We start from the raw sequence: 24,713 nt of genomic DNA on the forward strand, positions 1-24,713 counted from the left end.
TATGGGCCTTATTCTAGTTCACTCTTTCTGACAAAATTCTTCTTAGATGGACAAAACCATGTGCCCTGCAGGGGGGCAGATGTAAAATGTGCAGAGAGAATTAGATTTGGGTGAGTTATTTTGTTTCTGTGCAGGGTAAATACTGGCTGCATTATTTCTACACTGCAATATAGATCTCACTTTGAAGAAAAACCCCACCCAAATCTAATCTCTGCACAAGTTACATCTGCTCCACCCGCAGTGCACATGGTTTTGTCCATCTAAAGGTCCCCATACACAGTCCATTTAACGGATCCGTTCGGGACTTAAACAGCACGCATCGCATGCGATGTGTAGCTAGTACAAAAAGTATGTGCAGCACATACTTTTTGTACCGTTCTATGGGAGCGCGCATCGCATAGTACAGAACGGAGCCGGTCCACAACGGACCGTGTATGGGCTCCTTACGAAGGATTTTGTCAGAGTGAACTAGAATAAGGCCCTGTGTTCTTTGGTTTTTCAAACATGTTTTTCTTAGCGCATTTTAAGACTTGGCACATCATTACGAAAAACATTGTTAAACAATCCAATGTCCAGTATATACAAGCAGCACTTAATACACCTGCATTATGAACGGTCCACAATATATTAACTGATTTACTGTAAAAAAACAACACTTTGTGCTGTGAGCACCTAGTAATGGCTAGCATGTTCTGGGTGTATATTATGCAGGTCAGGCTTTATATGTTCCATTATGTTTGCTATGCATGGATTAGTGGAAAGGTGATACTGAAACACAGCCTCCCTTTTTTATTTTTATTTTTTCATTTTTAATCAAATTTCTAATCTAAAAATAAAAAAGCTTTGGTTTATAAATTATCCTGTAAGTTAGGAATCTTGTAGCTTTTGTTGGCTATATTTATTCTGTTTTGATAATCAATGGGTATAAATTTACCAGTTGTTTTTCATTGAGACATTTCTTCTTTACTTTACCATTATACTCTCCCTGCAGAGAAAAAACCCCACAAATGAAATAGAGATAACCGTGTATTCCATATAAGCTTTTAGCGTGAAGTATATGTAATGCATTTAAATAATATATAACCTAATGTTATGCTGACTTTTGTTTTGTTCTAAAAATTAGCATTTAAAACTAGTGAGATACACCATAATTAAACAAAATTATGTGATCCGATTGTGTTTATGTGCCTATGTATACATATAATACACATTTTTGCAGGTAATGAGGTTTGAATACAGTCGTTAAATCCTCATTAAGTAGTAATTTTACTTGTGAGAAAAGCAGAACTATTCATAATTTTTTTTTTCGTGCACAAGACTTAGGGGTTCTAGTTCATTCTTTGACAAAATCCTTCTTAAGATGCGTACACACGTACAGATTTTCTGTCTGATCTATCTGGTGGGAACAAAAACCTGGAAATTTATGGGAGCATATGACAATCAAAAATTTGTTCCCAAACACTTGAAAACAGACAGTTATCAGTCAGACAAATTGTTTAATCGTTCTGATATAACAAATTTATCAAAGCATTTTTTTTTTCTGTTTTCCTGCATTTGGGTGGAAATTTATGATTGTCATATGCTCCCATACATTTCCAGGTTTTTGTTCCCACCAGATAGATCAGACAGAAAATCTGTACGTGTGTACCCACCTTTAGATGGACAAAACCATTTGCACTGCAGGGGGGCAGATGTAACATGTTCAGAGAGAATTAGATTTGGGTGAGTTTTTTTTGTTTCTGTGCAGGGAAAATACTGACTGCATATATTTACACTGCAATATAGATCTCACTTTGAAGAAAAACCCCACCCAAATCTAATTCTCTCTGCACAAGTTACATCTGCCCCACCCGCAGTGCACATGGTTTTGTCCATCTAAGAAGGATTTTGTCAGAAAGAATGAACTAGAATAACCCCCATAGTCACGTTAGTGTACTTTACAAATTCCCAGATTACTCACTTCTCGGACAAGACCCAACCTTAATCTAAATATGGAATTAACGGCTAGTAATATACATTAGAGGAACCAGCCACAGTTGGGTTACAACGCAGCTGAAAGGTTACCATAGGCAACTTCTCCACTGGCTCTCTTTCATACTCCTTTTACGGCTTCATGAATAGACCCCTCTATCTTTATTTTATTAAAAACATTTTTTACATGACACCACAAGGTGTCCACAGTGCCATACCCAACTCGTGCGCTGACAGAGCGTAACATAGTCACTGTGGTGTGTTCTGGCTCACTGGTGCCAGGAATTGTGCTAGAATGAGAGAAGGAAGGAAGAAGGCCCTGCTTGTGCAGTACATACACTTATTTTGTGTACCAGACTTTGGAGTGGGGTTTCAGGCAACCACTTTTTTTTTTTTTTTGTGTGTGTAAATCATTTTATTATAGGCAATACAGGTTGAGTATCCCTTATACGAAATGCTCGGGACCAAAAGCATTTTGGATAAGGGATTTTTTTTCGGATTTTGGATTTATTTTTATTTTTTAAATCATACTTACCTACTCCCCTGCTGGTGGCCCCGATGGTCCCCTGGCATCCACAGCGGCCTTCGGGATCCTCTTCAGTGGCATCTTCTGTCCCAGGGGTGCAGTGTCACCCGCGCAATCCACCCCTGGGACCAGAGATGCTGCTGAAGAGGATCCCAGAGGCCGCCGTGGACATCTGGGGATGAGGTAAGTATGAAAAAAAGGTCTAGGGGAAAAACAAAATATTCTGAAAAACCAAGGTTTTCTGAATATTTTGGCTTTTGGAATACACGGATAAAGGAGACCCCCACCTGTAGTGTATTGATCAGTAAAGGGACAATTGTAATTCCATTTTCATAAATATCAGTCTAGTGTGACTACTACACAATGCTATTGTTATGGACAGATGATCAGAAATGTGTATGCTCTATAAAATTATACAGTATCTTCACACCAGGTTTTGAAACAATCTAATCGGCCACTGGTGCTACAGAAACATTCTTGAGACTCTTTGACAGAACACCTGACAATTAGCTGATTGGCCTAGTTATTGCATAGGGGACCTTATTCCGTTTTCTACACGGTTTACCATAAATTGCTTTCTCTTTCATCCATCCTGGTGACACAGCTCTACCATGGGATGTAGGAGGGTCCGCAGGAGCAAGGCACCTATGCTGACTTCTTTTGAGAGCAGGCTCCTCCCTTCTGCATCCCAGAGTTCCTCAGTTCGTTTTAGGTGCCCAACGGAGTGGGTGCTGTGCTGACTTTTGGAGTAGAGTAGCTAGGCTTTTTACTTTTTTAATTCACTAGTTAGTGCAGGTTTTCCAGTGTGTAACTTCTACAAGAAGTTCACACACATTGAGGGTGCAGCAGAGGCTGACAGAAGCGCATCCTGTCAGCTCTCTGTGTGCAGAGAGACACAGCTGCATCTTCTGCACAGTGCATAACCTCCTTTACAGACATGTTTTCCTTGGACCCGGGGGTTTCCTGAGCCGGCTCCCTGCTTGGGGGGGATTGTGGGGGACGGACCCCCCGTGATGGCGGCCACCATCTTAAGTGGGTTTATAGGCGGAAATCCTGAAAAGGAAGTGAAGCCTATCACAGGAGTCCAGCGCTGCTGGACACTTCCAAGTAAAGGAGGGGAGGCACTGGAGGTGAGGAGAATCACTTGTGGGAGCAGCTAAAGGGGGAAAAGTGGCCAATAGGCTTCCTTCCCCGCTGAAGCAGAGACTTGGTCTCTTCCGGCTCTCTGTGCTGGCGCCCTTTTCTCTCCATGCTGTGGAGCTGAAGCAAGGGATTTCATGACAGTGCAGTGAGAAGTTTCTCCTGCGCAGCGCTTTCCCCGCTGATCGCTGAGGATCATTGGCAGCAAGCAAACAGATGAGTAACACTGCTACAGTATTCTGTGCAATTGCCTGACATTGTGCACGGTGTGTTATATCAAGACAGAGAGGAGTAGTGCTGCTGCTGCTCTGGGAGAGGGAGCGCCTGCCATGTTAGTGAACTGCAAATTTTGTGGTGTTAAATTAACTATTGAACAGATGGATCAGGGGGATTTGTGCCCCTCATATGAGTCTGTGCCCAGTGGGGCTCAAGCCCAGAGGCCTGAGCAAGTTGAACCTGCATGAGCGGCTGCGTTGGGGAGGTCTATGAATGCCTTGGTTAAGGCTCTAAATAGGCAGAGAGATGATCTGGTGAAATCTCCTGGCCCCCTGTCCCCCCCTCAACCGTCTCTGGGCTCCATTACCCCATTTTTGGGGGACCCAGCTCAGTGCACACAGTGTTCATAAAATGAATGCTTTCATGGAACAACTGGTTAAAAACCCTGAGGTTACTTCTCCTAGACACCCCTTATCCACACCTCCCCTGTTGAATTTAGATTCTGATGAGGAGGGTGTGTGCGTGGAGGATGTTTTTGGGAACAGAAGGAGGAAGTTGAATCCTCTGCCCTGGGAATTGAGGATTTGATCCTGGCAGATAAGTAAACTTTAAACCTTTCAGAGGAAGAAAGTGCCTGCGCATTGTGTTTTTAAGAAAATACGCAGAGACTTTGTGAAGTTTCCCTCAGATGAGGGCATGGTTTCTTTACTAGGAGAAGCATGGAAAACTCCTGACCAGAAGCTTCTTATGCCTAAAAGGTTTGCAAACATGGGAGAAAATCCCTTTAGTGGATGCACCTGTGGCTAGGTTGTCTAAAGCCACGGCCTTACCCGTTCAAGGAGGTGCGGCATTTAAAGACCCAGTAGACAAAAAGATTGAAGGATGTATGAAGGCGGTTTTTGAAGGGGTGGGTTTTACCCTACGCCCTATTATTGTTTCTGCTTGGGTATCCAAGGCTATGATTAAATGGGCTGTAGCCTTAGGAAATCAACTACAGCCTGATTCTGAGGCTTTCACACTGGCTGAAAAGCTTAGGTCTGCGGCAGTGTATGCATGTGAGGCTGGGGAAGAAGGTGCAAAGATGGCGTCAAGTGTCAGCCACATCTGTGTCGGTAAGGAGAGCTCTCTGACTAAAATCTTACCGGTACCTCTGGAAGAAAGAAAGAGAGGTTTTTATTCAATTCTATTTTGGTCCCCAAACCAGACGGGTCCTTTAGACCCATTCTAAATTTGAAATCTTTAAATCTGTATCTTTGGGTGGACCACTTTCGTATGGAGTCTCTTCGTTCTGTGCTGTTAAGCATAGAGTTTGGGGAATTTCTAGCATCAGTGGACATCCAGGATGCTTATCTACATGTGCCTATCTTAGAGGAACTTACTGAGATTCGCTGTAGGGGAGACTCATCTACAGTTTCAGGCTCTTTCTTTTGGCCTGGCCACAGCGCTGAGGGTATTCACAAAAGAGATGGCTGTCATGGCAGTGGCCCTCATACTACAAGGGATAGTAATCATCCCGTACCTGGACAAACTCCTGTTCAAGGCGGAGTCGGTGGAACACTTACAAGAACATCTGGACATTGCAACACGGTTCTTCCAAGACCATGGGTGTTGAACCTCCCAAAGTCACACTTAACACCCACACAGAGACTTCAGTTTCTAGGAGTGATTTTGGACATACAACTACACCGTGTGTTTCTCCCAGAATCCAAAGCAGTGGACATTCATCATTTGATTCTCTTGATCTTACAGTCCCCGAATCCTATCCGAAAAGAGACGTTTAAGGAGGGACATGCTCAGCATGTACAAGTATATCAAGGGCCAATATAAGGAACTGTCACGCACCCTCTTTTCTACTAGAAAGGAATCTAGGACGCGAGGGCATGAGTATAGATTAGAAGAAAAAAGATTTCATTCAGCTAGTAGAAAGAATTTCTTTACGGTCAGAACAGTCAAACTCTGGAACTCTCTTCCCAGAGAGGTGGTAACGGCTGGCTCATTAAATGCGTTCAAGGCAAAGTTGGACAAACATTTACTGGAGAAAAACATCCATGGGTACAAATAAGAAATATAATTTGTCTGTAAAATACCAGAACCTACCAAATCAGCAATGGATATCTATACCAGGTTGAACTAGATGGACGCAAGTCTTTTTTCAGCCTTACCTACTATGTAACTATGTAACTAACTGCTAGGCAAGATGGTAGCAACCTTCAAGACTTTGCAGTTTGCAAGGTTCTGCTCCAGAACATGTCAGTGGAACATTCTGTCTTGTTGGTCAGGAAATCTAAAGACCATTAAACAGGAAAGGCTGTCACTGAGAGATGAGGGGTCCTTAATCTGGTGGACAGATCTGGAGTCGCTGCAACTGGGATGTTACCTCCGCTCATGGGATTGGTTGGTTGTCATGACCGATGCCAGTCTCAGGGGCTGGGGGGGTGGTAGTTCTGCTCTTGAGGTTGCAGGGTCTGTGGTCCAAGGAGGAATCCATACTGCCGATCAACATCTTGGAGCTCCAGATGGTTTGGAACACCTTTCTGCAGGCAGGGGATCTCCTGAAGGGATCACCTGTCCGCATGCAGTCGGACAATGCCACAGCTGTGGCTTATCTGAATCATCAGGGAGGGACTCGCAGGAAGTCTCGTGAACATTCCTGCTCTGTCGGCTGTATGATTCCGCGGGTCCTGAAGAGAGTGAGGACGCAGGAGGTACAAGTCCTACTGATTGCACCGGACCGGCCCAGGAGATTGTGGTATTCAGACATACTGAGGTTGTCGACGGACTCTTGGCGTCGGCCGGACTTGCTCAAACAAGAACTGTTTCTACACCTGGACCTAGCTTGTCTAAATTTGATGGCCTGGTTTTTGAAACCTCCCTACTAAGGAAGGTTTTCGGAAGCGGTTATCCAGACCATGCTCCGGGCTACAGCTACAAATTACCATTGTGTCTATATCAGGTGGTGTGAGCGTCAGAGGGTACACACCTCTAGGTTTAAGTTATCTAGACTGTTAGAATTTCTGCAGGATGGGTTTTCTGCAGAGCTTAGTCTACAGTCTTTAAAGGTACAGTTGTCGGCATTATCCATTTTCTTTCAGAAAAGGGTAGACATGTTACCTGTAGGTCAGACCTTTTTACAGGGAGTCATGAGGCTCAAACCCCCATATAGGTAGCCGGTGGCATCTTGGGACCTGTCTTTTTTGTTTTATCAGTGTTACAAAAACCTTCTTTTGAGCCAATAAGGTTGGACGATGTTAAGTTTCTATCTCGGAAAATTACCTTTTTGTTGGCTATAGCTTCGGCTAGGCGAGTTTCCAGGCAAGGCTCCATTTTTTTTTTTTTTTTCATGAAGACAGGGATGTGCTTCGAACAGTGCCTAAGTTTCTACCTAAGGTGGTAGTGTCTTGGTTTCATTTAAACCAGGAAATTGTGCTCCCGGTGTTTTCCCCTCCTAAAGGGACAAGTTAAAGGATCTGGACGTGGTTCGCACCTTGTGAATATACCTTGAAAGGGTAAAGGACATCTGCAAATCTGATATGCTTTTGGTTTTATATGACATACATAAGAGAGGGTGGCCTGCTTCTAAGCAGACCATTGCCAGATGGTTAAGGTCAGTCATTGCCTTTGCCTACACTAAGGTAGGTAGACCTATTCCTTCACGGATTAATGCCCATACCACCAGGTAAGTTGCTTCCTCTTGGGAGGTGTGCCATGGGGCTACAGCAGAGCAGTTGTGCAGGGCTGCCTCCTGGTCCTCTGTTTATACCTTTCCCAAATTTGGTACTTGTTTCCTATGCACCCCCATTGTCAACGCCACCCCCACTATCACCACCACCCCCACTATCAACGCCAACCCGAAGCGTGGCGAGCGCAGTGGTACGCGTCCTCCGACCTTTTCATACCCCCCACTTTCCATTTTGGTGTGGAGTTGACTTTAGATAGTGTGGCGAGCGGATGTGGAATACGAGCCCGAAGAGTGGCGAGAGCGTACGCGGAATACATGTAAAGTAATTTGTGTCCCCTCGCTTCGGGCTCGCCACACTATATAAAATCAACTCCACGCCGACGTGGATAGTAGGGGTATGAAAAGGTCGGAGGACGCGTACCGCCACCCCTCGCGAGCTCGCTTCGGGTTGGTGTTGATAGTGGGGATGGCGTTGACAATGGGGGTGCATTTAAAATTGTAAGCACCCAATTGCTTGTACAATTAAAAATCGCATCGCATGCAAAATCGGGGATGCCGTGCTAGGAAACAAGTACCCCAAATTCTATAGGTTCCATGAGTTCGCACTGGAGGACACTTCATTTGGGCAAGCAGTGATGAGAACTGTAAGCCTGAGCGTACCCTCCCAAAGGACCGGCTCTTGAACGTCCCATGGTTAGCTGTGTCACCAGGATGGACGAAAGAGAAAAGGGGATTTTTGTAAGAACTTACCGTTCGCATCCCTTTCTCTGAGTCCCTCCTGGTGACACAGCAATCCCTCCCTTACGCTCAGTAAGTTATACCGTTCATGTATTGTCATGTTATTGGGTTATGTTGATTGTGCATAATAAAATGTTCAGGCGTTGTACTGAGTAATTGTATCCTAGTGTGCTCTGGAAGTTGAACTGAGGAACTCTGGGATGCAGAAGGGAGGAGCCTGCTCTCAAAAGAAGTCAGCATAGGTACCTTGCTCCTGTGGACCCTTCTACATCCCATGGTAGATCTGTGTCACCAGGATGGACTCAGAGAAAGGGATTCGAAAGGTAAGCTCTTACAAAAATCCCCTTATTAGGCGATTTTCGTTGCTTTACGCATGTAGCAGCGCACATGAATGGCCCCTTAAACTGCAATTGCAGTCAGGAAAATTTGACAGCTTTCTAATGACTGACCTGGGTCATCAACACACCCTTGCAGGCATGTCCGGCCCACTCACATTAAACAAGCTAGACATATACTAGAAAAGACACAATCTGTAAACAGGGACAGTGAACACTGACAATTTAGGGCATTAGCACTGTATAACAATAAATTGTAAATTATTATTTTTTTTTTTTGTTATATTTCAAAAGCTGTAAAATGTAAGAATAGTCTCTAATCTGTCTGCCCCCCCCCCCCTCCCATTCTCATCCTGTTTAATGTCTGTAAACTAATAAAAATGTAATAGAAATCCTGATTCTACAAATGTATGTTCTCCCATCCCTTGTATGTACTAGACAGATATTTGGAAAATTATTCTGGAAGCTTCCACTCTGAGATGGTGAATGTTGTCTTTATGAAATTCAGGGAGGTTGAAATTCCTCATAAAACATAGAGCTGCTGTTACAGAGCCCCAATAGCCTCAGCCTGCGTGTATATAAGGATAGCAGCCAAGACTACTCAATGGGTGCTTTCTCATTCCAAACCTCAACTTTCCAACTGCTCATACATTTTATTAAGGTGCTGCCTTCCTGTTTGACATATCCAAAGATAAATGTTACCATTACCTTTATTTTTAAGAGCCATATAAACCCAGTTGCTTCGGATTTATAGTAAAAAGACTGTTAAAAAAAACACAAAAAAAAAACACAATTGAATAATCCTCATAGTTCTATTAGTCTACAGCCTTTTATTTTGGTATGTGCAGAAACTGTTGCCTTCCCATGCTGCGGTGTTGCATGTGTTATCGCACGTGACAATTGCCATGTGCTTCATGTACTGGTAATTCTTTATCCCATACTGTCATTGTAAATTTGAAATAAATAATTTTAATGGTTGATTATGGGCTGGATTTAACCCTCTGAGTGCCAAGTGAATTTGTCAATAGGTGTGAAAATTGCTAAGCAAACATTTTTATTCTTCGTAATGACCTGTAATGTTTATATAGGAAATGGAATTTTTTTTGCACATTTTTTTATTATAACAAATGTGAGTGACAGCCATTTTTAGTGGATATCTTTCCACTATGTTTACAGATGTTGGCACTCAAAGGGTTAATTAAGTAATGAACATGTTAGGCGAGGCCCTATGTAAAAATACACTACTCTTTTATGTTGGGATTTAATTCTCTATATATATATATATATATATATATATATATATATATATATATATATATATATATATATATATATATATATTTTTTTTTTTTTTAAATGTCAACTTCCTCAAAGCAGTCCTCTGTTAGGCGGATGTATTTTTTTTTTTTTTTTTAAACTTTAACTTGCATAACCTAATTTTTTTTTTGTAATCTACTGACATTTTAGGAATAATCAACTATAAAATCTGTTTATATATTTGAGATGAACATGTACATGATTGCAGATGTTATGCATTTGCAATTGAAGGAAGATATGCATCCTCTACTACATGCACACCTAAAGTGATGATAGATGTTGGCTCACATTTGAATTGCGTTGTTTGTGTGGTTTTCTTATTTATTTATTTGCACTTGGCCTGGGTTCAATAGCGTAAAATTGCTAAAAGTGCTGGTTATTATATAAGTGTCATTTAGACACCTATATGGGACACATGACATCACATATTTCTGTTTATTACAAGCACACCCATAAAGAAGAACCCATGGCCTGGAACCATTAAACCAATAATGGGCACCTGATCAGAGCAACAATTGAATGTAACCAGCGTAGAACAACACTGTGGAGTTAAACAGAAAGGGCAAGGTTTTACAGAGAAACGTATGGCCGTACATTTTAATGTGTGTATCTAGTTTGTAAATAAAACAAAATTTATTTAGGTAAATGTATCATAAAAAAAATAATATATAGTATTATGATGATTAAATGTATCTTTTCTATTTTTTTATTTTTTTTATTTTTGCATCTACACAGGTAGACCCAAAAGACTACATGTTTAATGGATTGAAAGATCAAACTATAGGACGCTTGCCTGATAAAGTTGCTGGACAACAATTCGTTATACAGGAATGTGAGAACTGCAACATCTATATTTTTGATCACTCCGCCACCATCACTATTGATGACTGTACGAACTGCCGCATATTCTTAGGGCCAGTAAAAGGCAGTGTGTTCTTTCGTGACTGTAAGGATTGTAAATGCGTTGTGGCCTGCCAGCAGTTTCGCACTAGGGATTGTAGGAAAATGGATATATTCTTATGCTGTTCTACCCAGCCAATTATCGAATCCTCCACTGGTATGAAGTTTGGCTGTTTCCAGTTCTATTACCCTGAGCTGGCTGGACAGCTGAAGGAGGCTGGGTTGAGTATCTTCAATAACACATGGAGCAACATCCATGATTTCACACCTGTGTCAGGAGAGACAAACTGGAGTCTTCTTTCTAGTGATGGTTCCATCCAAGATTATGTCCCACTTCCAGATTCTGAGGAGCTGAAAGTAGTGCGAGTATCTACCGATGCCAATCGGAGCATAGTGCCAGTTACTTGGGGACAGCGACCAAAGAAGAGTGACGAGTCCTGCCTGGTGGTTTTCTTTGCTGGAGATTATACTATTGCAAACGCAAGAAAGATGATTGATGAGGTAATAAGAGAAAAATACTGTATTTGCAAGAGCTGAACCTAAACTTCTTGTGGTGGTCGTAGCAATATTGGGGTAGATTTATGAACAAACGATCAGGGGAATTTGCGCTATCCCCGTGCCTTATGGCAGGGGATACCGCTTCCCCTGATCTATGACACCCGCTGAGCGGGTGTCTTACATGCGGCGGTGTAAGGCAGGAGGCATAGCGCAGCTACAATATTTCGTAGTGCGCGCCTGCCTCCTGCCTAATTTATGAACGGTCAGCATCGCTGACCGTTCCGCCGCCTGCAGCTATCGACTTCGACAGCGCTGTCCCTGCTGCTGGCTCTGAGCTGCGCTGGGGATCTCGCGTGAGTAGCGAGATCCTGCGCATGCGCAGTCCAGCTGGCCAGGGAGAAGCAGACAGCACGTCAGTGTTTACTGACGCGCTGTCAGCTGGAGGAGGCATCGCCGGAGGGGGGTGTTAGCGATCCCCCGCTTCGGCGGCAAGATCTTAGTAGATCTTTTCGCTCTCCCCTCCTGCTTCGCCTCGCTACTGAGGCTACTAATAAATCTACCCCATTATCTCAGGAACTACTTGAGAAACCTTTACGTTAATGCATGCATATAATGTAGCAGTGCAGAGGCGGTCATTAGCTTACTTGCTGCACTTTGATCTCATTATCTGGTCCAAATTGCATTCATTGTTAGGTTTTTGTTTTATTTGGTGGTAAAAATAATTGTTCTCCCCAGAAAATGTTTCCAGATGGGTGGCATCAAAAATTAGCCGGGTAAGGGCCATCACAATAATGTTTAAATCATGACCATAATGATTTAAACTTGAAAGGTGTGTGTGTGTGTGTGTGTGTGTGTGTGTGTGTGTTATGTATTTTCTCCTCCTCTTCTTCTTAGAGGCCCAGAAATATTGAATGCCCTTACAACAGCTCTCAGATATTTTTAAAAAAGTCTTTGCACCTAGTGCCACAAAGGGTAATAGTTCCTGTTGTAATATAAAGAACAGAGCGTGGACACTGGACAAAAACTCTTTTCTATCCTCAGGCATCTGTTCCCAGACAGCGCTACTCTTCTTTTTAAGCACTGTGGGTGGGATCTCTGTCCTCCATCAGCATCACCGCGTGCGTGTTCCCGGACGCCGAATGGAGCGCTAGAGATCCTGTAACAAATGCCGATGTGGCATCCGGCACCCCATCAAGCATACCTCTCTGCTGGAAACATGTTATCGTTGGAGAGGGTGCCAGGCGAACTACAGGGGACGCGCACATTAGCGCAGCTGTAGGTGATCCGCTGGGGGGACAGACTCGCGCTAAGGTTACGCATGCCGAGCGGACTGCCCTTAATTTAAAGCGTGAGGAGAACACTGAATTTTGAATTTTTAGCACAACAGAATTCTTATGTAGTTTAATTTGAATCTAAAACCTTTCCTTTTAGGCTTCTTAAATGTGACTGGAAGTGAAAATGTAATGGTGGTTAACCATAACTCCCATATAAAAGAGAACAATACGTAAGAAAAACATTTCCCTCTAAGAAAGGCTAGGCTTTAGATGGAAAGTCTAAGCCTTACATATACCTCTGGAACTTTTGCAATGTTACTGCAGGCTATGAAGGGCCAGGGCTAGCAAATTAAAGTATAACAGACATTCATTTTTTATTTTATTTAAATAGTAATCAAAGTTATGGTCAAATAAAGGTGCGTACACACGGTGAGATTTCACTTTCTATTCGACCCCTATTTGATCTGGGTCGGTGTCTGGATCTGATTTGGTTGCAGTGTTCACATTCGAGTTTGACTATGTAGTACAGATCTGTACTATATAGTCTTGCCTGCCAAGACTATCTATTCGATTTATACTACACAGGAGCACGCATTGGGATCGAATCTGCATCGAATGTAGGAAAACTATTTGATGCCCATTCGATTTTCTACTTGATTTCTATTCGATTTTGCTTCTATAAGCAAGATCGAATAAAAAAATAGTGCATATTTCACCGTGTGTACCCTCAAGGATGACCGGTAGGCACAGTTTAATTCATTTAATATGTAATATTTTTTTCCATATTTAAAATAATAATTTTTTTTTAGATGCCGTGAAAGAAATGATGAAACTTTAGGGAGCCGTGATTCAAGGGCCTAGGGGGTGTCTAGCACAAACCCCCCCCCCCCCCCCCTATCTTTTTTCCGTGTGTCCATAGGCCTCCATTGTAATGTTATCTCCCTTCCTAGTAGCAATAGATCTTTTAGCAATACAACCTATCCCACTGTGGTAATAGATCCCCAGTTGTTTAACCCCCTTCACTATTGCCTTTCCCAGTGACCTGTACCCTTCCATCCCACTTCCTACCCCTTGCTGCAGTTGTTCTCTGGCTGTTTTCATGAGTCATGTAGCTATAGTGGGGTGAAACCAGCACCAGACTGGAGAGGAGTCTCTGCCATCCAGACAAGGCACTGTTCATTAAATAACTATTTTAATTGCCTTAATAAATTGAATGGGTCATCATTACTACAGTCCTAGCATCCAATAGCAGCATAGAATGAGGAGACATAGGCATATATTCAATTGGCTCCAATCAATGGTCGGGAATAATTGTATCCCTGCAGAGCTATTCTATTAGTCCCAAAAAGCTAGCGCGGGTCACAGCTAATCTGAAATTTTGTTTAACCTGCCTCCTGTAGGTGAAGCAACAGCCCCGTTTTCATCTGAAAACTTTTTATTTTTTACCCCAAGTTAAAAAAATTGGAGCAAATTGATTGTTTTTCGTCCATCCAAACTGGATAGCCCGAATAAAAGTAAAACAAAGGTGAAACTTTGTGTAAACACTGTTCAATATCGGTCATAGATTGGATAACCTCTAATATCTATTGGATGTTAGTGAGAGTCAGGCACTTGTATGAGGCTTTCTTATGTATTTCATTTATCAGAGGCAAAGGAGAATACATGTGCCTAAAGGTGCCCATACACTTATCAAATTTGGGCTGATTCCGACGGATTGGGCCGAGAAATCGTCACAAAATCGGATGTGTACGTCATCCCATCCGACCCGATGCGCGGTCCCGTGCGCATCGGGTCAGACCCTACAGATTGAACCTGCAGCAGGTTCAATCTGTTGGATCGAACCCATCAGCGGCAGATCGTGGGTGATTTTTAGCACCAACGATGTGTTGGTCCGATCTGTGTTGACGCACCGCTGGCACACACCTATGTTAATGGGGGCGGGCAGCGTGGGGTCCGGGCTACATGAAGCACCAGGGGGCTATGGGTGCAGCATCGTGGCAGGGCAGGCAGTTTGCGGTGTCTGGGAAGCGCTGAGCGGACATCGGTGGCAGAATTTTAATAAAATTTCAAAAGATAGGCTTGCTGCTGATTGGCTGAGAGAAAAATTCAGAAGATGGGCTGAAATAAGAAATCTACAGAAGGTTTGAATTCAAATGGTGATGATATACCCCTGATAACCAGTGGCACATATTGTATCTTTTTATATTTTTAGGTGGTGATTGCAGTCAGAAAAAAAAATGTGCGTCCAGAGGACCCCTCTCTTTATAAAGTATGGGGTCCTACTCCACTGTTTCTGGGTCCCACAAGATATTACCCTTTGAGTGCCAATGTTGCTGTGAGAGATCCTCAAATTATCTGGAAAAAAAGACAGCATTCTTTTTTTAAGGGTGCAATATTTTTACTAAACTCCAATGAATTGACTTGGCTGTGTTAGTATTTATACTAAAAGAACAGTCAGTTTAGCGGATATTGTGAGGCTCTCACAGCAACTTTGGCACTCAAAGGCTTACGCTTTTGAGCAATACCCACTGCTGTCACTACAATTTATCTTAGGGGGGCAGAAGGAGTGAGAGACAAATAAGATGTTGGGGAAAGAGGCAGTGCAAAATAGAAAAAGTGAGAGAGATAGTGTAGGGGGGGGGGGAGCGAAAAAAGAGGGAAAGCAAAGAGGTGAGACGGGGGCAGGGAAAGAAAGAGCAGTTCACCAGTCCATCAGCCGTCCATGCCCTACTGCAAGGGCACCATCCTGTAAAGGGGGCACCTTCACCCGTCCATGCTCTCCTGTAAGGGCACCATCGGTCAGCGCCTGTGTCAAGACCTTCAGGCAGGATTACTGACTGCCCAACAGGCCACAGGCATCCAAGCAGGACTGAGTCCCAGGCTTCTATCCGGCCTCAGTGGCAGCGAGGTCCACTCGGGCAGTCATGCTGCAGATAACAGGATAGCAGCTGCTTCTGACGAGCCCGACAAGGGGACACTAGAGGGAAACCTGTTATATCTGCTTTATATCCACACTGGCTGCAGCAGAGCAAGTCCCATGGGACCCAATCATTTGGTTAAACTGTGTACCGGGTCTGCAATTTGGGGGTAAAATACTCACTATAGCGCGTATTTGCAATCACTGTACTGAAACTAGTTGTTTTTTGTGAAATGCATAATTTGTTTGTAGAAAGCTGATCCTTTTTTTATTTTGTTACTAATGCATACCTCATCGTTTGCAATGCAGATAGTTGCCAAGGGCTCATCTCTCATTCAGACTAAAGAGGTTGCGATGAAACCAGAAGATGCAAAGAGGGTTTTCAAGGACAGAGCCACAGACTTTATACCGTTGTTGGAGAAAGGTATGATGTGTAATATACTATTTTTCTAGAAAAAATATTGAATACAATGTCTATGCTAAAATAATCTAGAATAAGGCTGACATGGATGAATCGCTCATATTGTACTATATAAATTGGGAACAAATGTATACATGTATAGAGTGAATCTTTGTATGTATGTATGTACTAGTAAGCCCATTCAAAGCACCAGCTTCAAAAGCTAGTCTACTACTTTCTGTGTTTGTGCATGTGTGAGAGAGCTGTACTTTTTACTCTCTGCCAGCAGGTGGCAGTGTTTCAGAGGCTCACGGACACTAGACATCTATAATTTTTTTTATGGTGTGTGTGTGTGGTAACATCACAAAATTGCCCATTTAGTCTGTGACATTACTTTGGCACTGAAATGTAAAACTGTTTTGGAAACTGATGGTTTAACTTATTCCAGCGGTTCCCAAACTGTGGGTCCTGACCCCAAAGTGGGTCCCGAACTTCTCAGCATGGGGTTGCGACTCCATGTTGCTGACCATCAGGCTGATGACTTTTCTAATCTCAGTCAGTGATTTGAGGAGACTGAAAAAAGTGTTGCATTGTCTGTTATTTTAGACTCCTCCCATCATTTTGTGCCTCCACAATGCTACCATGTATGTGCTGTCTGCTGACTACACATGTGATGTGATGACCTTCTGCAGTAACTTACTGGGGTCCTGTCATTAATTGTATTGTCTTATGGGGTCCCAGAGCGAAATAGTTTGAGGACCTCTGCCTTATTCCATAGTATGTTAACATATCTTTATTTTTTTGTAAAGGTCCTGTTGTTGCAATGGAGTTTAATGGTGATGGAGCAGTAGAGTGCTGCCATTCTGTTATCAACAGCATCTTCAGTGGTACTGAGGTGAGTGTTAATATTTAGTATTGGGTATGACCTTTTTATTCAATGGAGCGATGGGAGCAAACGGTCATTGAAAAATCAAGATCACCAGAAAAATAAAAAATCTAGCTTGACCATTGGGTAAAAATGATTTTGGTTTTAGTGTGATGAAACCAGACAATGGTATAAAAGTATTTCTAAATAAATCAAAATGGTACACATTTGTTTGTGTGCCAGAGTTAGAATTGCAATTCTGGCATATTGCATGCTCACAAATCTAGATCTTCACTTGTAGTCATAGTAGGCTACAATCAGTAGACATGTGAAAGTAGCCATTATCGCTATGTGTACGCATTTACACTAGCCTCGTTCACCATGAAAGAGATCTGTCTAAAATCAAATGGATTTCTGTGTATGTTTCTCTGAATAGCCTAAATTCAGCATTTAAAGGTGCTTAAAATTGCCAGCTCCGTATGCAGGTCATGCTGATTCCGCTTTCAGCAAGGTTGATGAACACTGAACCATGGTATTACAGGTTGGAGCTGGAGATGGCACTTATTTCTAAGCCCCTCCACCCCCTATAATGATGCCCACTTTGGGTGTACAATTCTCCAATCAAGCAGCCTCAGCATTCCCACCCCTATGGGTGGCTTTTGACACTCTTTTCCCTCGTGCACCCTGAGTCTTGTGAGGTGTTTATTCTTTTCAGTCTTTTATCTCTACTGGTTTGTCTACTATAAGCATATTTGGAATGTTAATTGGGGGAAAGAAGAGAGACAAAAAAGTATACCTTTTCAATGGCACATTTACAGCCTAAATATAAATTAATTTGACTAGTGTAACCTAATAATATCAGGGCCGGTGCAAGGCACCGGAGCGCCCCAGGCGAGTCGGGGTGGGGGCGCCCCGGGGGGGGGGGGGGGGGGGGGTACCTGTCCTGCGGCGCTGTGTATTTAAATCTGGCGGCGGAGGCAGCGGGGGTCCCTGCAGTCCATTAGAAATCACGAGCGCTATCCGCCGGGCTATGCGGAAGCGCTTCTAGTGTGAAAACACTGGCAGCACGCTGATTGGCTGAGATCAGCGTGCGCCGTGCTGCCAGAGTTTTCACACTAGAAGCGCTTCCGCATAGCCCGGTGGATAGCGCTCGTGATTTTTAATGGACTGCAGGGACCCCCGCTGCCTCCGCCGCCAGATTTAAATACACAGCGCCGTAGGACAGGTACCCGGGCGGCACAAAATGCCGCCCTCCAGTGGCTGGCGCCCTAGGCAAATGCCTAGATTTGCCTAGTGGTGACCCTGAATAATATAACTATACCTGACAAATGGAGCAAATCCATCTAGATTAGCTTGTGTGTATGTATTTGTGTGTAATTATATATATATATATATATATATATATATATGTATGTATGTGTGTGTGTGTGTGTGTGTGTAAATCCATCTAGATTAGCTTGTGTGTATGTATTTGTGTGTAATTATATATATATATATATATATATATATATATATATGTATGTATGTATGTATGTGTGTGTGTGTGTGTGTGTGTGTGTGTGTGTGTGTGTGTGTATATATATATATATATATATATATATATATATATATATATATATATATATATATATATATATATATATATATATATATATATATATATATATATATATATATATACAGTTTCTAGTTCTGGCACTCGCTATAATGAAGACGTATCTTGCCTGTTGCCATCTGCCAAAAGGGACAGCTCGCTGTAGCTACCCACACAACCACGTACTTGCAGCGGCACTCAGGACCAGTAAAAAAACACACAAAGGCAGCCCAATGTATGCCAACGTTTCAATAAGATTTAATTTTCCTCAGGGCCCTGAGGAAAATAAGTAAATCTTATTGAAACGTTGGCATACATTGGGCTGCCTTTGTGTGTTTTTTTTTTTTTTACTGGTCCTGAGTGCCGCTGCAAGTATTATTTTTAAATTTGTGAGTTAACTTACATATGTACTAATGTCTATACTTCTGATTTTTTCCCTTATTTCTAACTCCTTTTTATTGTAAAATAGGTATTTGTGTCTGAAAACAAAACAACATCTTCTCATGATGTGGAGAACTTCTACAACTTTGCCGATATACAAATGGGAATGTAGAGTCTGTTACCTGCAACAATTGTCTGTTCCAGAAATGCCTTCAGATTATGTGATCTGCTGTTCATTAGAAGAGGGAAAAGTGCACCTTGATTTCAGTAATTTGTGGGTAAAGAGATGGCACACATGCAGAACTCTTTGTGATCTTAGCACATGTTCTAATGGGTGCAGTAATAAAAGGTTTTATGTGAAGACAATTGTTGCTGCAGGCTGTTGCTTTTGTAAAATACTGTACATTTATTACAGGCTTTGTTAGGTTGCACTGGTAAAACCCCAAGTAATACATAAAACATTACATTCCAGGTGGCGTAATGCCATCTAGCTGGTTAATTATGGAAGATTTACTAGTGAATTAAATATTTTTATTTCCTAATATTTATTTTTAGATTTTACACAACATGCATTCCACATGTTAATATATTTTTTTTTATGCACTCTGAAATCAATATTTTATACTGTGAAACTGTAATTTTAGTCAAGCTCATGTAAGTTGTTTTGTTGCATTAAGTACAATATTTGTATAATTGTATATTGGCAGATACAAATTTACAGCCGCGGTCCTACTCTGAGCCAGAGACAATGTGGCTACAGTATATACGTTATAACTGGACATAGAACAGAGGGAAATCCATTTGTGCCATGTGACACAGTAGCCATTTGTTAAGAATGCAATGTTTGTTATGAAACAAGATCTCACTGACCATCCACTCTTGTCACTGCAATCACTATATTTCTATGTGATGGGATTACAAAATACGGTTGTGGCAGAAATATATTCCCAAACACATTTTGTTTGGAATACATATGACAAAAGCGTGTTAAATTCCTATACATACAATGGTTACAGAAAACCTATGTTAATTTAATTTTTAAAAATGTTTAAAATTGGACATTTCATACTTTTTATACAATCTGATAAATGTATATAAGGAACAATAAAATGTAATCTGCTGAGACACTGAGGTCTATTTGTGTTTTCTGTCACTTTATGCTAATAATTTGCTTGAAGAACAAAAGAGAATATTTTGTGACTTGCTGACAATCCAGGAGTGGCACCCCTTACTGTAAACTGTGTTTTACCAGGTTCCTAGTTTAGGTAGTCTGGCAGATATGGAGATTGGTCCTTATTCTGGTTTATTCCCAAAGGCAAATTTCTTCTCAAATAGACAAAACCATGTGCACTGCAGGGGGGCACATGTAACTTGTGCAGAGAAAGTTACAGTTGGGTGTAGTATTTTGTTTCTGTGCAGGGAAAATACTGACTGCTTTATTTTAACACTGCAATACAGATCTCACTTTGAAGTAAAACCCCACACAAATCTAATTCTCGCTGTACAAGTTACATCTGCCCCACCTGCAGTGCACATGGTTCTGTCCATTTGTGAAGGAATTTGCCTTTGCGAGTGAACCAGAATAAGGGCCATTATCTATTCTTGACATACGTGCAGATAAAATGCCTGTCAGACAGACACCATTTTATCTGGCAGCCTGTAACCTCTCTGGGGTCTGCATATGCGCGGTTAGCGCAGACACCCCCCCCCCCTCTTCTGACTGCACTGCCCCTCCACCAGTGCAGCAAGTAGCCTATGGTCTGAAGAATGGTGGCATCCGATGCAGTGCTGCCCAATATTGGTACTACTGGCAGCATTGCATCCCTCATATTAACCTATGGGGGATGTGGCTGTGAGTGGGACTGGAGGGATCGGAGATTCCTTCTGCGGTCCCTCCTAGATGCATTTTGCTAGGTACTTTAATATTTGTACTTTAATACCCTGAAGATGGGTGTTTTGGTGATATTAGCCACAAATATTCAATGTTAAATGATCCCCCCCAAGTCTACCAAATTCCCAGGTCACTAAACATGGGTATCAACCGGTGTCACATTTGCCTTGAAACTTGTTCACATAACCGACTACCTGGATTATTGGTAGGGTTTCTCCTCTGTTGCCACTTGGAGATTACATAGTCTTCAAGCCCCAGTGAGCTGGCTCTCCATAGGGTTTGAACAGGACCTGGGTCGGAGGACACAGATTACACATTTGCATTGCGCTGTAACAACGATCCTTTCCAGGATCAACTCTGTAAGCTACCTAGGTTGAAATCCAGAGTCACTGGACCCGGGTTATTTTTCAGGGACCCTTTTACACCATGACGCAACCATAACTAATCAAGCAAATAACCATGGTTCATCATAACGTATGGGAGAAGAGAGGTATCTGCAGGAGACAGGCACATAGAAGCTCTTTCACTGGGTGTACTGGCTCCTCCCCTCTACTTCCTCCCCACTTGACCAGTTTAAGAAAATGTGCCCTCAGGAAAGGGCGGTCACTGTGAAGCACTGTGGAGTTTTTCTTCAGTTTTATTTATTTTATTATTTTGGGTCTGCTGTTTGGGCTTAAACAGCATTCCTGCATCGTGGGAAACCAAGGGAAGGGTTTAATTGCTGGCCTCTTTAGTTACCAAATTGACCCTACTGCAGGACCACTGAGAGGATGTTTGCCACCGCGGTCGCTTAGATGTCAGTGTAGCTCACCCCCAGCATGCTGCACACCCCTGGTTCAGCCTGAAGACATCAGTGGTGAGTGTGACCCGGGGTTTCCTCAGTGGGCACCCCAGTATGCGATGCAGCAAGATGGCGACGGCTATCGCTGCAGCCCTGCCACAGACTAATTAGGTGCTGCTACTGTACCCCAAAAGCCGCTCACCGCATTTATGGCTATTATGGCCAGATTCCCGTATAAATATGTGTAACCCCCCCAGCACTATGCAATGGGCAGGGCTTACTCAGAGAGGGACCTTACCTCTGAGGGCACCAAACTAACAGCTTCCTTCTTTTCCCTGGGCACTGTAATCTCCATTATTCACCTCCTGGGACACTCCTCAGCGGTGGGGAAAGAAAGGTTCTGCAGCAGTGACAGCACAGGTTTTTGCCAATTTTTAACTGGTGAAGGGTTAATAAATGCAAGTATATATAATCCTCTGTGGTTTATGTATGTTACCAGCTCTCTCCAATCTGAGAGCTAGGATATTGGTGTACAGGTCCCCCTCAGTGCCTCTGAGTCTTACCCACAGGCTTGCTAAGCTGCCAAACATCGGCTGTAATACACGTAGTGCATTACCGGTCACATAGTGTGATTTATTGTACATTAGATACAATCATTGTGTGTGAGTGTGGGTTCAGGTTGTTGTTCCCCCATCATGGTCAGGAAAATAACCTGCATGTTATGCAGTGTGAAGTTTTCACCTGCTTCTACTTCACAAGTCACTTGTGAAGTTTGTATTTCCCCAGTGCTCAGTGGTGTCTCACCCCAGCTTAGTGGGAATATGCAGTCTGCCTCTCATGAACCAGACTGGGCTAGCTCCATAAAGAGCATGCTGCAGGATGTGTCCTCTCAGTTCTCTGCAAACACTGCTCAGACTCCGAGTCAGACAGGACCTATCTGTTCTGTTGGCCAGAGTGGATAATTTAACCCCCACTCCTGTAAACGGGGCGCAGATGCTGTCCCTCCTGATACAGATGAGGAGCCTGAGGTGGGGGAGGATTAAGATGAGCCCTTACAGGACTTGCAGCCTGCACTTACAGGCACTGAACCACTCATTATGGCCATTCGGGAAGTGTTAGACCTCCCTTTAACTGAGTCTGTAGTGGGGGGCCCATTCTTTGGAGCCCAGAAAAAGCAGCCTATTGTTTATCCAGAACAGGCTGATTTGGAGGACGCATGAGGATAGGGCGGAACTCAGAACGAACCCATGGTTTCTTCCAAAGGTTGTTTTGACCTTTCATTTGAACCAACCTATTGTGGTTCTAGCAGGTAGGCCTCACTCGGACATCCCTGCTACATTGGATGTGGTTTGGGCTCTCAGGTTGTACGTCCAGAGGATGGCTAGTTTTTGCAAAACAGATTCCCTCTTGTTCTGTACGTGCCCAGAATAAAGGTCTCAAAGCAATCAACTGCGCGGTGTCATTATACTGCTATCAATCAGGCCTATGCTGTGGCTGGCGTGCCTGGCCCCTGCTACTGTTAGGGCTCATTCTACCAGGGCAGTGGGTGCATCCTGGGCGGCTGCCCAGGGTGTTTTGGCCAGAGCTATGTAGGGCAGCTACATGGTTGAGTCAACATACATTTGTCAAATTTTATAAATTTGACACCATTACCAAGGAGGACATTCAGTTTGGGAATGCTGTGCTGCAGCAATCTCAGCACGTTCGCGCCCGTCTTTGAATCTTGGGTATAATTCCCATACGTTATGATGAAATCCCCAATATCCCATATGGATGATAGAGAAAATAGGATTTTAATACCTACTGGTAAATCCTTTCCTCGGAGTCCATATGGGATATTGGGCACCCGTCTCAGTCCGGGATCTTGCTGCCTTGTTGATCCTGAATAATGAATCCGGTTACTGTTCTCTTGAATTACAGTTATACTGTCACTGTTTTCTTGACTTCAGTTATATTGCCAATCATGTTCTTGGCCAATGTTGTGTTATGGGTGTGTTGGTTGCATGTCACCACTTTAATACATTTTATATGTTAACACATAGTTATATCCTTTTCTCATATACTTTCCATTCCTTTGGGCACAGTTTTCAGATTACCTGGTCATGTGGGGAGGAGCCAGTACACCCAGTAAAAGAGCTTCTATGTGCCTGTCTCCTGCGGATACCTCTCTTCTCCCATATGTTATGATGAAATCCCCAATATCCCATATGGACTCCGAGGAAAGGATTTACCGGTAGGTATTAAAATCCTATTATCTGATGTTCTCAGCATAGTAAAACAATAAACATTCAGGTAAATACCATGAAGTGGGGGTAACAGCTGAAGTTTGGTAACCAATTCTAGATTTCTTATTCTGCCAATTGGGTATTCAAAATTTCTCATGAATCTTTTTATTATCTTGAACAGTGAGTATAATAGGCAAAATATTAAGTATGGTATCCACTCTGAATGAGACAGCTTTTCAACAGGTCTTATCCAAACAGGTTTCCAAGTTACTGTGGGGCAGATTTATGATCCGGCGGTGTGGGGCATATGCGCTATCCCCGTGCGCTGAAGCAGGGGATAGAGCTTCACTACATCTATGACACCCGCCGAGCGGGTACTTTACCGGCGGCGGTGTAAGGCAGGAGGCATAGCGCAGCTACGATATTTCGTGCTGCGCGCCTGCATCCTGCCTAATTTATGAACGGTCAGCATCGCTGACCGTTCCGCCGCCTGCTGCCCTATGCCCACAGCAGGGACAGTGCTGTCCCTGCTGCTGGCTCTGAGCTGCGCTGGGGATCTTGCGAGAGTAGCGAGATCCCACACATGTGCAGTGAGACGGCTGGGGGAAGGAGACTGTGCATCAGTATTAACTTGATACATCTTGTCGGTGTCCCCTCCTGCTTCGCCTCGCTAATGAGGCGAAGCAGAAACTGTTATAGCGGCGTGTTTAGCTCCACTATAATAAATCTACCCCTGTGTGTGTGTGTGTGTGTGTGTAATTACAAGAGGTCATCAGTGAATGCCACAAGTTTGACTTCTAAATCTCCAATGCAAATACTCATGATTAGTAAAGATCTTATAATCAAGCCTAGAGCAAAGAACAAAGAAAAAGGAAGAGGCCCTTCCAGACTGTCACGATTCAAGGTTTAAAAGTGCCCATACACGTACCAATAACCAGGTACTTTTTGTGCTAAAATAGCATTGCATCCCATGCACAAGGCATGCACAACGATGCTATTTTAGCACAAAAAGTACCGGGTAATCAGTACATGTATGGGCACTTTGAGAAATACTGCCATTGGGCT

At 43.0% G+C, this 24,713-nt stretch overlaps 1 protein-coding gene across 1 annotated transcript; it reads left to right on the forward strand.

The window, feature by feature from the left end:
- The first annotated feature begins 10,660 nt into the window (after positions 1–10,660).
- LOC146056607 (protein XRP2-like) lies at positions 10,661–19,878 on the forward strand. Its single transcript, XM_083168422.1, has 4 exons — positions 10,661–11,323; positions 15,821–15,935; positions 16,721–16,806; positions 18,840–19,878. The coding sequence occupies exons 1-4, from the start codon at positions 10,676–10,678 to the stop codon at positions 18,921–18,923; spliced, it is 933 nt and encodes a 310-aa protein (XP_083024548.1). The 5' UTR covers positions 10,661–10,675; the 3' UTR covers positions 18,924–19,878.
- The last annotated feature ends 4,835 nt before the right edge of the window (positions 19,879–24,713 follow it).

This window comes from Crinia signifera, unplaced genomic scaffold (genome assembly GCF_055691185.1).
Source record: "Crinia signifera unplaced genomic scaffold, ASM5569118v1 HAP2_SCAFFOLD_849, whole genome shotgun sequence".
NCBI classification, from domain to species: Eukaryota; Metazoa; Chordata; class Amphibia; order Anura; family Myobatrachidae; genus Crinia; species Crinia signifera.